The 17,212-nt window shown below is 48.3% G+C and overlaps 2 protein-coding genes across 6 annotated transcripts in view; one reads left to right on the top strand and one right to left on the bottom strand.

The window, feature by feature from the left end:
• Positions 1-10,984, bottom strand: part of CEP89 (centrosomal protein 89) — a 221,722-nt gene extending 210,738 nt beyond the window's left edge. For both annotated transcript variants that reach the window (XM_075326112.1, XM_075326113.1), the window contains exons 1-4: positions 10,858-10,984; positions 9,491-9,597; positions 9,019-9,171; positions 6,719-6,908 (exon numbers count right to left, since the gene is read on the bottom strand). In XM_075326112.1, coding sequence (XP_075182227.1) covers positions 6,719-6,908; positions 9,019-9,171; positions 9,491-9,597; positions 10,858-10,896 — 489 coding nt within the window. In that variant the 5' untranslated portion in view covers positions 10,897-10,984. The remainder of the gene's footprint in view (positions 1-6,718; positions 6,909-9,018; positions 9,172-9,490; positions 9,598-10,857) is intronic.
• A 260-nt stretch (positions 10,985-11,244) lies between these two features.
• FAAP24 (FA core complex associated protein 24) lies at positions 11,245-16,432 on the top strand. 4 transcript variants are annotated; one of them, XM_075325209.1, is made up of 5 exons: positions 11,245-11,327; positions 11,440-11,661; positions 11,820-11,959; positions 12,525-12,677; positions 15,506-16,432. In XM_075325209.1, the coding sequence occupies exons 2-5, from the start codon at positions 11,547-11,549 to the stop codon at positions 15,758-15,760; spliced, it is 663 nt and encodes a 220-aa protein (XP_075181324.1). In that variant the 5' UTR covers positions 11,245-11,327; positions 11,440-11,546; the 3' UTR covers positions 15,761-16,432. The 4 variants fall into 4 exon arrangements, with proteins under 4 accessions (XP_075181324.1, XP_075181326.1, XP_075181325.1 ...); XM_075325211.1 differs by having other exon boundaries at positions 11,251-11,386; positions 11,507-11,661; XM_075325210.1 differs by having other exon boundaries at positions 11,252-11,340.
• The last annotated feature ends 780 nt before the right edge of the window (positions 16,433-17,212 follow it).

Below are 17,212 nucleotides of genomic sequence, written 5' to 3'. Positions count from 1 at the left end.
ATGCCCTGGCGACTGAGAAAGTCTGCTTCCCAGTTTTCTACGCCCGGGATGTGAACTGCGGATATGGTGGAGGCTGTGGCTTCCACCCACAGTAGAATCCGCCGGACTTCCTGGAAGGCTTGCCGACTGCGTGTCCCGCCTTGGTGGTTGATGTATGCCACCGCTGTGGAGTTGTCCGACTGAATTCGGATCTGTTTGCCTTCCAGCCACGGCTGGAACGCCTTTAGGGCAAGATACACTGCCCTTATCTCCAGAACATTGATCTGAAGGGAGGACTCTGTCTGAGTCCAAGTACCCTGAGCCCTGTGGTGGAGAAAGACCGCTCCCCACCCTGACAGGCTCGCGTCCGTCGTGACCACCGCCCAGGATGGGGGCAGGAAGGATTTCCCCTTCGACAGAGAAGTGGGGAGAAGTCACCACTGAAGGGAAGCTTTGGCTGCCCGTGAAAGGGAGACGTTCCTGTCGAGGGACGTCGACTTCCTGTCCCATTTGCGGAGAATGTCCCATTGAAGAGGACGCAGATGAAACTGCGCAAAAGGAACTGCCTCCATTGCTGCTACCATCTTCCCTAGGAAGTGCATGAGGCGCCTCAGGGGTGTGACTGGCCTTGAAGGAGAGATTGCACCCCTGTCTGTAGTGAACGCTGCTTGTCCAGCGGAAGCTTCACTATCGCTGAGAGAGTATGAAACTCCATGCCAAGATATGTCAGTGATTGGGCCGGTGTCAGATTTGACTTTGGAAAATTGATGATCCACCCGAAACTCTGGAGAGTTTCCAGAGCAATGTTCAGGCTGTGTTGGCATGCCTCTTGAGAGGGTGCCTTGACAAGCAGATCGTCTAAGTAAGGGATCACCGAGTGTCCCTGAGAGTGTAGGATTGCCACCACTGTTGCCATAACCTTGGTGAAGACCCGTGGGGCTGTTGCCAGGCCAAAAGGTAGTGCCACGAACTGAAGGTGTTCGTCCCCTATGGCGAAACGCAGGAAGCGCTGATGCTCTGGTGCAATCGGTACGTGGAGATAAGCATCTTTGATGTCGATTGATGCCAGGAAATCTCCTTGGGACATTGAGGCGATGACGGAGCGGAGCGATTCCATCCGGAACCGCCTGGTTTTTACATGCCTGTTGAGCAGTTTTAGGTCCAGAACCGGACGGAAGGATCCGTCCTTTTTTGGCACCACGAACAAGTTGGAGTAAAAACCGTGACCCCGTTGCTGAAGAGGAACAGGGATCACCACTCCTTCCGCCTTCAGAGTGCACACCGCCTGCAGAAGAGCCTCGGCTCTCTCGGGGGGCGGAGAAGTTCTGAAGAAACGAGTCGGAGGACGAGAGCTGAACTCTATCCTGTAACCGTGAGATAGAATGTCTCTCACCCATCGGTCTTTTACCTGTGGCAGCCAGGCGCCGCCAAAGCGGGAGAGCCTGCCACCGACCGAGGATGCGGTTTGAGGAGGCCGAAAGTCATGAGGAGGCCGCCTTGGGAGCGGTGCCTCCGGCGGTCTTTTTAGGACGTGACTTAGACCGCCATGAATCGGCGTTCCTCTGATCTTTCTGAGGCCTTTTGGACGAGGCGAATTGAGACCTGCCCGCGGACCGAAACCTCGATTGTACCTTCCGTGGTTGAGGTCTGTTTGGTTTGGACTGGGGTAAGGATGAGTCCTTTCCCTTGGATTGTTTAATGATTTCATCCAATCGCTCACCAAACAGGCGGTCGCCAGAAAATGGCAAACCGGTTAAGAACTTTTTGGAAGCGGAGTCTGCCTTCCATTCACGTAGCCACATGGCCCTGCGGACTACCACCGAATTGGCGGATGCTACCGCCGTACGGCTCGCAGAGTCCAGGATAGCATTAATGGCGTAGGACGCAAACGCCGACGCCTGAGAGGTTAAGGACACCACTTGCGGGGCAGATGTACGTGTTACTGCATTAATCTGCGCCTGACAAGCTGAGATAGCTTGGAGAGCCCATACGGCTGCGAATGCTGGAGCAAAAGACGCGCCTATAGCTTCATAGATGGATTTTAACCATAATTCCATCTGTCTGTCAGTGGCATCTTTGAGTGAAGCCCCATCTTCCACTGCAACTATGGATCTAGCCGCCAGTCTGGAGATTGGAGGATCCACCTTAGGACACTGAGTCCAGCCCTTGACAACATCAGGGGGGAAGGGATAACGTGTGTCCTTAAGGCGCTTGGAAAAACGCTTGTCTGGACAATCCCGTTTTTTCTGGACTGCCTCCCTGAAGTCAGAGTGATCCAGAAACGTACTCAATGTACGCTTGGGAAACCTGAAACGGAATTTCTCCTGCTGAGAAGCTGACTCCTCAATTGGAGGAGCTGGGGGAGAAATGTCCAACACCTGATTGATGGTCGCTATAAGGTCATTCACTATGGCGTCACCTTCAGGTGTATCTAGGTTGAGAGCGGCTTCAGGATCAGAATCCTGATCTGTTACCTCCGCTTCATCCTCCAGAGAGTCCTCGTGCTGAGACCCTGAACAGTGTGATGAGGTGGAGGGAATTTCCCAGCGAGCCCGCTTAAGCGGCCTGGGACTGCGGTCCGTGTCAGAGACCTCACCCTGGGACCTATGGGTCACCCCAGGGTCCCTTTGCTGTTCCAATTGAGGGGGACCTGGGGTCAAAGACTGGACAGTGCCCGGGACCTGAATCACCGGTCTGGACTGTAAGGCTTCTAGTATTTTAGAAGACCATCTATCCATACTCTCAGACATTTTGTCAGCAAAAGCTGCAAACTCCGTCCCTGTCACCTGGACAGTGGGAGCAGGTGGTTCCACCTGGGCCACCTGTAGCAGAGGCTCCGGCTGAGTAAGTGCCACAGGGGCCGAGCATTGCACACAATGAGGGTCAGTGGACCCTGCCGGTAGTACAGCTGTACATGAGGTACAGGTTGCAAAGTACGCCTGTGCTTTGGCACCCTTGCTTTTTGCGGACGACATGCTGTTGTCTCCTCTGAGAACAATCCAGGAGGGTATATAGCCAAAAATCAACAGAGCGACCGTACAGTGCAAATGTATAGCCTATAAGCCTATATATATATATATATACACTTCGGCACTCAGTGGGGCCAGCACCACAGGTGCTGCTTACCGACCGCACAGAGCGGTTGTGTGATCACCAGAATCCCTGCCTGGGTCTCCCTGTGTTGTCTCTCCTCTCCAGCGTCTGAATCGCTGACAGGAATGGCTGCCGGCGTTCTGTGGGGAGGAGGGGACCGTGGGCGTGCCCAAGAAAAGTGCGGGAATCTAGTGCCCCAGTGTACTGAGTGAGGGGGGAGGAGGATACTAATGTATGCTCCAGCCCTCCGCGCTGACGATCTGTGCAGCGTCCCGCCCTTCCCCTGACTGGCAGGCCTGTGGGCGGGAATATACGACACTAGGCCGCAGAAGCCGGGGACTAAAGTTATAAGCGCGGCCGGCAATAAGCGCGGCCGCGCGGTAGTCCCCGGCGCACTAACACACCCAGCAGTGCTGCAATGTGTATGGCACAAGCGCTCCATGCGCGGTAGTCCCCGGCGCACTAACACACCCAGCAGTGCTGTAATGTGTATGGCACAAGCGCTCCATGCGCGGTCCCCACGGGGACACAGAGTACCTCACAGTAGCAGGGCCTTGTCCCTGACGATACCCGGCTCCTGTCCAGCAGATACCCCAGGGGCTGCGGAGGGAGCACGGTCCCCGTGCCTGGAGACCGATTCGGTTCCCACTTCACCCAGAGCCCATAAGGGATGGGGAAGGAAAACAGCATGTGGCTCCTGCCGTGTACCCGCAATGGATACCTCAACCTTAACAACACCGCCGACAAAGTGGGGTGAGAAGGGAGCATGCTGGGGGCCCTGTTATGGGCCCTCTTTTCTTCCAACCGACATAGTCAGCAGCTGCTGCTGACTAAGCTGTGGAGCTATGTGTGGATGTCAGCCTCCTTCGCACAAAGCATGAAAACTGAGGAGCCCGTGAGGCACGGGGGGTGTATAGGCAGAAGGGGAGGGGCTTTACACTTTTAGTGTAATGCTTTGTGTGGCCTCCGGAGGCATAGCTATACACCCAATTGTCTGGGTCTCCCAATGGAGCGACAAAGAAATCTGCAGCTGCGGCACTTCCAAGCCATTTCAATGGCATTTTGGAAATGCTGTGTCCATGCCGCGGATTTTGATCCGGAAAAATCTGCAGCATGTCAATTATTGTTGCGGATTTTGGTGCGGATTTTGGGTACAGAATGGGGAAAAAAAAAATCCGCATCAAAATCCGCAGCAAAAATAAGGTGCGGATTTGCCGCGAAAGTCGCGGATTTTCATGCAGAAAAATCCGCAGGTACATTCTACCGTGGACACAAAGCCTAAAGGTGCCAGCAACCTCTGCAGTGGATCTGGTCTTCAGCCTCTTGATAATCAAGGCTTTGGTCGCAGGGTGGATTTTTGGCATGTAGTCAGAGGTCAAGTTGCAGTTCAACTGAAGGTCTGAGGTGCTGGGTTTCTTTTTATACACACCCACTAATTAACTGATCATTCAGTGAGCACAGGTGAGGATGTAAATTAGGATTGGGTGCAATAATATGACGAGGCGACAAAACTTTTGTCTTGCCAAAATCTGACCTGTGGTCATTAAATGATCAATATTTCAGCTTTGCAGCAACTTTATTTTCATAACCTAAACCAAATTTGGGAGGGTTTCAGCTTCCAAAAGAGTAATTTATAAAACCAATGGATGAATTTTAAGTCAGGTACCGTATTTTTCGCTTTATAAGACGCACCTGATTATAAGACGCACCCCCAAATTTGGTGAAGGAATAGAGAATTATTTAATAAATGGGGTCCGTCTTATAATGCCAGTGTCCGTCTGACAAATCATATAGGGTATATGTCCCTCATAGCCCCCCCATCCTAAAACTAGCCCTCTGAATCTGGATATGGCCCAGTGATGCCACATGTCCCCTATGCCTGGCACACATCCTCTGTGGCTGGCACACGGCCCACTGTGGCTGGCACACGGCCCACTGTGGCTGGCACACGGCCCACTGTGGCGGCACACGGCCCACTGTGGCGGCACACGGCCCACTGTGGCGGCACACGGCCCACTGTGGCGGCACACGGCCCCATGTGGCGGCACACGGCCCCATGTGGCTGCACACGGCCCCATGTGGCTGCACACGGCCCCATGTGGCTGCACACGGCCCACTATTGCTGGCACATGGCCCCATGTGGCTGCACACGGCCCCATGTGGCTGCACACAGCCCACTATTGCTGGCACATGGCCTCATGTGGCTGCACACGGCCCACTATTGCTGGCACATGGCCCCATGTGGCTGCACACGGCCCCATGTGGCTGCACACAGCCCACTATTGCTGGCACATGGCCCCATGTGGCGGCACACGGCCCCATGTGGCTGCACACAGCCCACTATTGCTGGCACATGGCCCCATGTGGCGGCACCCGGCCCCATGTGGCGGCACACGGCCCCATGTGGCTGCACACGGCCCCATGTGGCTGCACACAGCCCACTATTGCTGGCACATGGCCCCATGTGGCGGCACATGGCCCCATGTGGTGGCACACGGCCCCATGTGGCTGCACACAGCCCACTATTGCTGGCACATGGCCCCATGTGGCGGCACATGGCCCCATGTGGCTGCACACAGCCCACTATTGCTGGCACATGGCCCCATGTGGCGGCACCCGGCCCCATGTGGCGGCACACTGCCCCATGTGGCGGCACACGGCCCCATGTGGCGGCACACGGCCCCATGTGGCTGCACACGGCCCACTATTGCTGGCACATGGCCCCATGTGGCGGCACACGGCCCACTATTGCTGGCACATGGCCCCATGTGGCGGCACACGGCCCCATGTAGCGGCACACGGCCCCATGTAGCGGCACATGGCCCACTATTGCTGGCACACAGCTCCCTGTGTTATATATCGCCCCATGCTGCTGCTTTTAGGAAAATAAACTTTCCTTACCTTCTCCAGCATTGTCCTGTCTGTGTCCCCCTCCTCGGGGTTGATCTCCGGCCTCCTGCATTTCCTGGTTCTCGGCCGGTCATGTGATCGGCACGGCAGAGTGAAATCTCTTGTGCCTTATCACAGCAGCAGGAGGGAGGCCTGGCAGACACGCTGGAGGAGGTGAGTAAAAAGTTTATTATTTTACTGTTTGCAGCAGCATGGGGGCCATAGCTAACACGGGGGAGGGGGCATGTGCAATCAAAGAAGGGGCAGGCAGATATAATATACACTGCTGCCCCAGCCTATCGCCGCGGTGCACTTTCAGCACCATGGTGGTGGACAGCAGCTGTGCATATTATATGAGCGGGTGCAGGAGATCAAAGGCTTCTGCTCCCAGCTTTCACAAGTCCCCCAGCAGAGCTCCAGAGCTGCCCGCACCTCCCCTGGACTCTGTAGTGTGTGTATATATATATATATATATATATATATATACACCCCCCCCCCCCTCCGTATATTCGGATTATAAGACGCACCCCCTACTTTCCCCCAAAATTTGGGGGAACAAAAGTGCGTCTTATAAAGCGAAAAATACGGTAATAAGCTTTTATTTACATAAAATGGATAAGCGACAGAACCTCTGTCAGGGACTGTACACCGGTTTCTGCTCCCACAGATGCTGCGCACTTCTTTCCCGTAGAGCCACGTCGGTAGAATGGGTCAGGTATGGGATAACGTTGGCTACCTATAGAATCCCACCACTTACCGGTCTGTCCTTGTGCGGAGTAGCATAGAGCGGTTCCCGAGAGTCGCCTTCACATCTCCGCTCATTTGTGTACTCTATTCGTTCTCTCTCGATATCGGACATCTGTTCCTCTGTGTCGTCGTCCTCAAACTCGAAAGACATGACGGGCGAGGCCACGTCTCTGCCATCCGTATACGTCTTCCAGTTTTGTCTAAAAAAAAAAAAAGAAAGAAGACAATTTATTTGCTTAAATTACATTCTGTACATCCACGTGACCGCTGCAGCCAATCCCAGGTCTCACCAGTGAAGTACCATACATGCTTGTGTCAACACCAAGGCCAGTGATTGGCTGCAGCGGTCTCATATATAATGCGTGTTGCCTCTGAGAACAAATAAAAACAAATGGGGGACCACTGGTGCTTCAGCAAGAAATAACTAAGAATACTTTCATTATTTTAGACCATTCTGGGTAGTTTAAAAAACTAAGTGATGGGCTGATCCTTTAAGTGGTGGGCTACTGCTTTAAAGGGGTATTCTGTTTTCAGAAAATCTCTTTCTTCAGGTTTAGTTTTCTTTTTTAAAACAAACCATGCTTTACTCACTCTTCCTGGGTCCAGAGCTGCATCTCCGATGTTGCTTCTCGGGTTTGTGATGGTCTGCAGCGCTCAGGATGATGATTGCGTCCCAGTCAATCAGGGGCTCAGTCTATGTAGATAGCTCAGCTTCTCTGAGCAACTCATGCTGAGTGATTGGCTGCAGCACTGTCAATATGATATCAGCACTGCAGGCAATAACAGACACCTGGCCCAGCAGTGGAGACTCATTGCTGGACCCGGGGAGGGTGAATTAAGCACAGATTGTTGTTTGTCTATTTTTATTTAAAGGTCCTTTACTCACCCTCTCTGGGTCCAGTGATGAGTCTCTGCTGCTGATCCTGGTGTCTGTTATTGTCTGCTGATGTCATGTGGACTGCGCTGCAGCTAATCACTCAGCTCAGTTGCACTGATCAACTCATGCTCCTTGCATCTGTTTTTGTCTGCAGTGCTCACATCATATTGACAGCGCTGCAACCACTCAGTTCAGCTGCTCTGAAACTCATACTCCTTGCGCTTGTTTTTTTGTCTGCCGTGCTGATGTCATATTGACAGAGCTGCAGCCAATCACTCCGTTCAGCTGCTCCGAGCAAACCATGCTCCTTCCATCTGTTTGTCTGTAGTACTGACATCATATTGACAGCGCTGCAGCCAATCACTTAAATCAGCTGCTCTGAGCAACTCATGCTCCTTGCGTCTGCTTTTGTCTGCAGTGCTGATGTCATATTGACAGAGCTGCAGCCAATCACTGAGCTCAGCTGCTCTGAGCAAATCATGCTCCTTCCATCTGTTTGTCTGCAGTGCTGACATCATATTGACAGCGCTGCAGCCAATCACTCAGCTCAGCTGCTTTGAGCGAATCATGCTCCTTGCGTCTGTTTTTGTTAGCAGTGTTCACATCATATTGACAGCGCTGCAGCCAATCACTCAGTTCAGCTCCTCTGAGCGAACCATGCTCATTCCCTGTTTGTCTGTAGTACTGACATCATACTGACAGCGCTGCAACCAATCACTCAGTTCAGCTGCTCTGAGCAACTCATACTCCTTGCGTTTGTTTTTGTCTGCCGTGCTGACGTCATATTGACAGTGCTGCAGCCACTCAGCTGAGCTGCTTCTGAGCAAATCATGCTCTTGCATCTGTTTTTGTCAGCAGTGTTCACATCATATTAACAGCGCTGCAGCCAATCACTCAGCTCAGTTGCACTGATCAACTCATGCTCCTTGCATCTGCTTTTGTCTGCAGTGCTGATGTGGTATTGACAGCGCTGCAGCCAATCACTCAGCTAAGCTGCTCTGAGCAACTCATGCTCCTTGCGTCTTCAGTGCTGATGTAATTTTGACAGTGCTGCAGCCAATCACTCAGCTCAGCTGCTCTGAGCAACTCATGCTCCTTGCATCTGCTTTTGTCTGCAGTGCTGATGTGGTATTGACAGCGCTGCAGCCAATCACTCATCACAGTGGCTCTGAGGCAGAGCTGCTGAGCTCCACTGATTGGCTGCAGCACTGTCAACATGGCATTAGCACTGCAGACAATAACAGACACCAGAAGCATCAATGGATACTCATCGCTGGACCCAGGGAGGGTGAGTATAACGTATATATTTCTTTTTGTTGTTTTTTTTAAAATAGATTGTATTTGACTGGAAAACCCCTTTAACTATAGATCTGACGGGACTATTAAAAGGAGAGAAAAAGATTAAAAAAAAATATAAGACAAAGCAGCCGTACTGTAGTCCTAGATCTCTGGCTGTAGCGGAGGGCTCGATCTGCTCTTCATTTCGGGTGCTGTCATTCTCAGAATAGGACCTCTGCCGGGGTTGGGGTATCGCAACCGTACGACCAGTTAAAGAGGTCATCAAAATGGCAGCAGCAAGAGCGGATCTAGAAAGCAACAAAACAAGAAAGCAGGGTAATAAAGCTGGTAAAAAAACAAAATATACAAAACACAAAGGGGGGGAGAATTTGTGGCCGAAACGTCTAACCTTAAACTACTGCACTCTACAATGTGACGCACCCAAATCTATTGCATTTTGGGATTTCCGTGCATCTGGTGCATTGTTAGTTATACTTGTGCTAGAAACTGCGACTGCACAAGCGATGGTCCTCCTGACCCTCCGTCCCCTCCAGTGTGCCTCACTGACATTTCCCACTAAGGTGCATACCAAAACATGATAATGTAACAACAAAAAAAAAACCTTACCTGGGTCTCTCTGGAGAAGGATTGGGGCTTCGGGGGGGAGGGGTGCGAGGGACAGCAGATCGGGGGGCTACGGTGGCTGCAGGGATGAGGCCGGGGGCTATGTGTTTCTATAAAGGTTGAAGAGAAGCAAAAAAAGATTGGGAGAGAAAATGTTTATCAACGAGGTAATTCATAACATAAAACATTGGTGCAAAGTGTACAGAGAGCAAATTGTATCATCTGCAGACAAATGATGCAATGAGCCATGTGACGGGTCACAATAGACGGAGAACAGGAATAATATGGAGGAATGGGTCATGTGACACAGGAGACCACAATACATAAAATCTGCAGAGTGTACTATATACATTATCACATACAGGATGGGGAGCGGGACAGGAAGGGGCATGAGACGAGACGGGCCAAAGACAAGATGGGGCAAGGTTTCAGACGAGATGGGGCATGGGACGGGGCATGGGATAGAGCAGGGGACGAGGCAAAGGACGCAATGCGGCACAGGATGGGACAGGGCACAGAACGGGACACGGGACGGGGAAAGGGACACGGGATGGAGGACGGGACATGGCATGGGGGGAAGGGACACGGACGGGACACGGGGACGAGACAAGGGACATGGGGACGGAACTTGATGGGGGGACATGACGGGACAAGGGGGGGGGACGGGACAAGGGGGGAGACGGGACGGGGGGGACGGGACAGGACAGGACAGGGGGGGACGGGACAGGACAGGACAGGGGGGGACGGGACAGGACAGGACGGGGGGGACGGGACAGGACAGGACAGGGGGGGACGGGACAGGACAGGACAGGGGGGGACGGGACAGGACAGGACAGGGGGGGACGGGACAGGACAGGACAGGGGGGGACGGGACAGGACAGGACAGGGGGGGACGGGACAGGACAGGACAGGGGGGGACGGGACAGGACAGGACAGGGGGGGACGGGACAGGACAGGACAGGGGGGGACGGGACAGGACAGGACAGGGGGGGACGGGACAGGACAGGACAGGGGGGGACGGGACAGGACAGGACAGGGGGGGACGGGACAGGACAGGACAGGGGGGGACGGGACAGGACATGGGACAGGGGGGACGGGACAGGACAGAGGGGACGGGGGGGGACGGGACAGGACAGAGGGGACGGGGGGGGAGGGGGGACGGGACAGGGGAGGACAGGGGAGGGCAGGGGGGGACGGGACAGGGGAGGACAGGGGAGGGCAGGGGGGGACGGGACAGGGGAGGGCAGGGGGGGACGGGACAGGGGAGGGCAGGGGGGGACGGGGGGGAGGGACGGGACGGGTATAACTGTTCTGCAGCACAGGGTAAGCCTGTCAGCACCGCCCGCCATTGCACCGCAGGAATTACTCACAAACTGGTTGGCACTTCGCCTCCTGAACGAGAACGCCATGTTGCTGCTCCCCGGGGCACCGCGCACTCCCGTCACTTCTACACACCCGCTGCCCCAATCGCTTCAACGGCCGCTTCGTCAGTGACACCCCGCCATTATCGCCGCCTCTCATTGGTCAGCCTTTCCGTTATGACCAATCAGCGCATGCGATACTGTTGTCCCTGACAACGCGACGCGTCGCTGACGGAAGAAAAAGTTTGTCCTGGAAAACTAATGGGGGAAGAAAAAATAAGTTCCCGCCCCTGAAGACACTGATTGGCCAATTCAGGATGAGTGAAAGCTCGTTGTCCAATCAGCTTTAAGACTGTGATATTGGCGGAACTTTAGAGCTGGGGGAGCCGCAGTGTGGCGGAAGAGGAGTGCAGGAGCGGAGCTTTGCTGAAGCGGAGCCCTTCCCCAGCGGAGCCGTGCCCTGTCTGCTGACCCCCGCCGTATGGCTGCTATGTACTGTATGCAGTGACCCCCATATCAGCAGGAGCTCACACTGGGGGTAAAATGCACCCAAAAACGTTTCCTAAAACTCTCTAAACTTTTTTTTCCTAGAATCCTCCTCACCGTCATGACTTTGGTGCTGGACAGACCTGGTTCTTTCCTATGTCTTTTGTATTAGTGACTCCTCGGTGCTTCTTGCGCTCGTGTTCTTCCCAGTGATGTCCGTTACACCGAGCACCACGCCAGTCCGTGCCGGAGCCTCCGCCGTACCGTATGGACACGTCATCGGGAGCGAAAAATGGAGGGGAACGGAACTGGCGCAGTTATTACAAGGTACAAACAGTAATAACATGGAGGCGTCCGTCCATAGAGCGCCATCTGCAGGCAGCAGACGCCTCCGATACCGCCATGATGGTGCCATCAGTTGCTTTCCAACGACAGTGCCGCCTGCCGCCCCACACCCGCTGATCCGGTATCTCCTCCACCTACAGGGAAGGTGAAGCTGCTGTTTGAGGACGGCCTGGGGCTGGTAGACTTCCATCTGTCGCAGCGCGCCTGCGTCCTCTACATCTCCGAGACTGACCTGGTGGCCGGGAACGCTTTCCGGAGAAGACTGGTCCGCTTCCGAAAGGTAAATCATTGCGGTTGCATTCTTGGCTAATTCTGCGGTGTTTTCCGATGACTTGGGGGGGGGGAGGTACTGTGACCATGAATGGCTTGTCGTAATCACAGTACCCTCAGGTCCTGATGTGACACCATCCAACTGTATTGTGGCAAGCTTGGCTGGTGCAATGTGTCATGGCCAAAGTCATCGTGTAGCCCCGACCTTAGCCTCCTCCCTCTCGAATCAACAAAAAAATAATATATATATATATATATATATATATATATATATATATATATATATATATATATATATACACAGTGTATGTGTATATATACATATGTGTTTATATATTTCTTATAATAATATAAAGAATTGAATTTTTATATATATATATATATAATTAAATTCTTTATATTATTATACATAATAATAATATATAATACACACATATATATATACACACACTGTGTGTGTGTGTGTGTGTGTTTATATATATATATATATATATATATATATTCCATATTATTATTGCTATTGTATATAGTTTTTTTACTGTATATTTTGCTTTAATTTTTTTTCTTTTTCACAGGCCAGCAACCTGAAAGGCGTTGTTATAGCAGAGCGGACACGGCTGAGCGATCAGTACTTTCCTCCGGTGCAGAACTTCGTGGTGCTGGAGCTCGGCATGGCGTTACTCCCTGTTGCCAGTCAGAGTGAAGCCGCTCAGCTTATAGTTCATTTAGTAAGTGAATAGGTTATAAAACTATTATTATTGTGTATCAGACTTTTCAAAATAAACTTATACATGTGTAAATGAAGAATAACAGTATTTCTGGCCGTTATCTGACTTGTATCCTCTATTTTTCCTCCCCTATTTCTAATTTTCAGTTGTCTCTGAGCTGGTGAGTGGTGACTATCTGCCATTATGTCTCCTATACACAGAGATGAGGGATTCCTGCTCCCCTGTCTCTATGTAGTAAATGGTCACAAGCAGCAGAATGGAGGACATTATTCAGCAGTATTGCTGTAAATCCAGATCTGGTGTGAGAAACACTTACTAGAAAGCAGCATCATCGTCTGTGTGTTTTACACTGCTGCTCAGTCTATTTTACATAGACGGTTGTAATCTGATCATTCCGTTTAGTCTTGTATTGAGCATTTTGAGAGTGAATAAGTTAAAACAGGAGCTGGGAGAAGTGGCTCATAAGTGGAGAAAGAAGTTTAAGAAATATTACAGCAACATTTCTTATATTTGCGTGTACTATTCATTTATTCAAAGTTTGTTACAATGACTGTAACAATTTAAATGGTACCTTTCTGCCAGCAGTAGTAAACGTATATTTTAAAGCAATAGAAGTTATATAAATCTGCATGTGGTGAGCTCCCCCTAGTGGTGAATAATAAGAATGGAGTGCTTGTATAAATCTGTGTGTGGTGAGCTCCCCCTAGTGGTGAATAATAAGAATGGAGTGCTTGTATAAATCTGCATGTGGTGAGCTCCCCCTAGTGGTGAATACTTCATAAAAGAATGGAGTCTTTGTATAAATCTGCATGTGGTGAGCTCCCCCTAGTGGTGAATAATTCATAAAAGAATGGAGCCCTTGTATAAATCTGTATGTGGTGAGCTCCTCCTAGTGGTGAATAATAAGAATGGAGGCAGTGTATAAATCTGTATATGGTGAGCTCCCCCTAGTGGTGAATGAGAATGGAGTCCATGTATAAATCTGTATGTGGTGAGCTCCCCCTAGTGGAGAATAATAAGAATGGAGTCCATGTATAAATCTGTATGTGGTGAGCTCCCCCTAGTGGTGAATAATAAGAATGGAGGCAGTGTATAAATCTGCATGGGGTGAGCTCCCCCTAGTGGTGAATAATAAGAATGGAGTCCTTGTATAAATCTGCATGTGGTGAGCTCCCCCTAGTGGTGAATAATAAGAATGGAGTCCTTGTATAAATCTGCATGGGGTGAGCTCCCCCTAGTGGTGAATAATAAGAATGGAGTCCTTGTATAAATCTGCATGGGGTGAGCTCCCCCTAGTGGAGAATAATAAGAATGGAGTTCTTGTATAAATCTGCATGTGGTGAGCTCCCCCTAGTGGTGAATAATAAGAATGGAGTCCTTGTATAAATCTGCATGGGGTGAGCTCCCCCTAGTGGTGAATAATAAGAATGGAGTTCTTGTATAAATGTGCATGTGGTGAGCTCCCCCTAGTGGTGAATAATAAGAATGGAGTTCTTGTATAAATCTGCATGGGGTGAGCTCCCCCTAGTGGTGAATAATAAGAATGGAGTTCTTGTATAAATCTGCATGTGGTGAGCTCCCCCTAGTGGTGAATAATAAGAATGGAGTTCTTGTATAAATCTGCATGTGGTGAGCTCCCCCTAGTGGTGAATAATAAGAATGGAGTCCTTGTATAAATCTGCATGTGGTGAGCTCCCCCTAGTGGTGAATAATAAGAATGGAGTCCTTGTATAAATCTGCATGTGGTGAGCTCCCCCTAGTGGTGAATAATAAGAATGGAGTCCTTGTATAAATCTGCATGGGGTGAGCTCCCCCTAGTGATGAATAATAAGAATGGAGTCCATGTATAAATCTGCATGTGGTGAGCTCCCCCTAGTGATGAATAATAAGAATGGAGTTCTTGTATAAATCTGCATGTGGTGAGCTCCCCCTAGTGGTGAATAATAAGAATGGAGTCCTTGTATAAATCTGCATGTGGTGAGCTCCCCCTAGTGGTGAATAATAAGAATGGAGTCCTTGTATAAATCTGCATGGGGTGAGCTCCCCCTAGTGATGAATAATAAGAATGGAGTCCTTGTATAAATCTGCATGTGGTGAGCTCCCCCTAGTGGAGAATAATAAGAATGGAGTCCATGTATAAATCTGCATGGGGTGAGCTCCCCCTAGTGATGAATAATAAGAATGGAGTTCTTGTATAAATCTGCATGGGGTGAGCTCCCCCTAGTGGTGAATAATAAGAATGGAGTTCTTGTATAAATCTGCATGTGGTGAGCTCCCCCTAGTGGTGAATAATAAGAATGGAGTTCTTGTATAAATCTGCATGGGGTGAGCTCCCCCTAGTGGTGAATAATAAGAATGGAGTTCTTGTATAAATCTGCATGTGGTGAGCTCCCCCTAGTGATGAATAATAAGAATGGAGTCCTTGTATAAATCTGCATGGGGTGAGCTCCCCCTAGTGGTGAATAATAAGAATGGAGTCCTTGTATAAATCTGCATGTGGTGAGCTCCACCTAGTGGTGAATAATAAGAATGGAGTCCATGTATAAATCTGCATGTTGTGAGCTCCCCCTAGTGGTGAATAATAAGAATGGAGTCCTTGTATAAATCTGCATGGGGTGAGCTCCCCCTAGTGGTGAATAATAAGAATGGAATCCTTGTATAAATCTCTATGTGGTGAGCTCCCCCTAGTGATAAATAATTCCTAAAATGATAACTTCATTTTTATTAGGTCTTTAATTATTAAAACCACTGAATAAAGTGTGTTAAGCACCAAATGATGCAAAAATGTCCCGAAATTTAGCTAAAACTAAGATAAATATCCTCCACAGGTGCAAGAGCGAAGCCGAGAAGGGGGCAGCAACCCTTTCCTTGCCAAGAAGCGCAGCCATCTTTGTGAAGCCAGCGTTCTGCAGACCGTACAGACGATACCCGGGGTCGGCCGGGTGAAGGCTCTGCAGCTCCTCCAGTATTTTCCCTGCATCCAGCAACTTTCTAACGCTTCTCTGACGGAGCTGGAGGCCGTGGTGGGACGAGGAATCGCCGGCAACATCCATTCATTCTTTATACAAACCCGACAAAAGTAACGAATCTACACCAAAATCTGGAACTGCAGAGGGCGGCGATGTGCAGCGTACATGTACTGGACCCCTGGGGCAACTGGTTCTCCTGGCAGAGATCTAACTGGTGCAGGAAGTCTTACAGGCAAAGCAACATGGAGAAGAATATGCAAATTAACGGTTTCAGAACTCATTTGCATATTTATTATCGTTTGCATATTATTGGAAAATCACGTTTTGTTTTTGTTTGTTTTTTAATTAAGGAGAATTTGGGATTTTCTGCTCATAAAACTCGGTCAGGGCAAATTATTGTTATTATTGTCTGCAGCGCTGCTGATGTGAGTTCAGCGCTGCAGACAATGACACTGGGAGCAGCAGTGGACCCGTGGAGGGTGAGGAAGGCTATGATCACACACAGTCATAACCTGCTCTTTTGGCAGTTTAAAAAGAAAAAAAAAACTGCTTTCAAATCTTTTTCAATTTTTTTTATTTTTTTTTTAATTCAGCATCTGATTTCATGTGTGCTTTGCCTACAGTGCATGTTTAATAAAGTTATATTATTTTTTTTTTCACAAAAAATGCTTCTTTTGTAAATTTTTTTTTTTCCTCATTCTCCCATTGCTTTGTGAAAAATGAAAATAAAATAAATAAAAAAAAATTGCTGAAAGAATTGACATGCAGCAGATTTGGGGGGGATTAAAGATAATAAATATATATATATATATATATATATATATATAATTTTTTATATAATATATATTAGAATTAGAAAACCTTTTTTCTAATTCAATTTTTGCCGGTACTGTAGAATGCACTTTATAATTTTGATAACAAATGCTACGAAAATGCATCATGTGAATATTGGCCCAAATAGGTTATATATATATATATATATATATATATATATATGTGTATATATATGTATATATATATATATATATATATATAATATATATATATTTATTATACTGTGTATGTGTGATGTGAAATATATAATATATTATATATATATATATTATATATTTCACATCACACATACACAGTATAATAAAAATATATATATATATATATATAATATATATACACATAATATATATATATATATATATATATATATATATATATATATATATATATATATATATATATATATATATATATATATATATATATATATGTATGTATATATATATATATATATATATATATATATATATATATATATATATATATATATATATATATATATATATATGTATATATATGTATATATATATATATATATATATATAATATATATATATTTATTATACTGTGTATGTGTGATGTGAAATATATAATATATTATATATATATATATTATATATTTCACATCACACATACACAGTATAATAAAAATATATATATATATATATATAATATATATATATATATATATATATATATATATATATATATATATATATATATACATATATA

This window comes from Anomaloglossus baeobatrachus, chromosome 10 (assembly GCF_048569485.1).
Source record: "Anomaloglossus baeobatrachus isolate aAnoBae1 chromosome 10, aAnoBae1.hap1, whole genome shotgun sequence".
Taxonomy (NCBI): domain Eukaryota; kingdom Metazoa; phylum Chordata; class Amphibia; order Anura; family Aromobatidae; genus Anomaloglossus; species Anomaloglossus baeobatrachus.
This window is presented reverse-complemented; position numbering and strand designations above follow the sequence as displayed.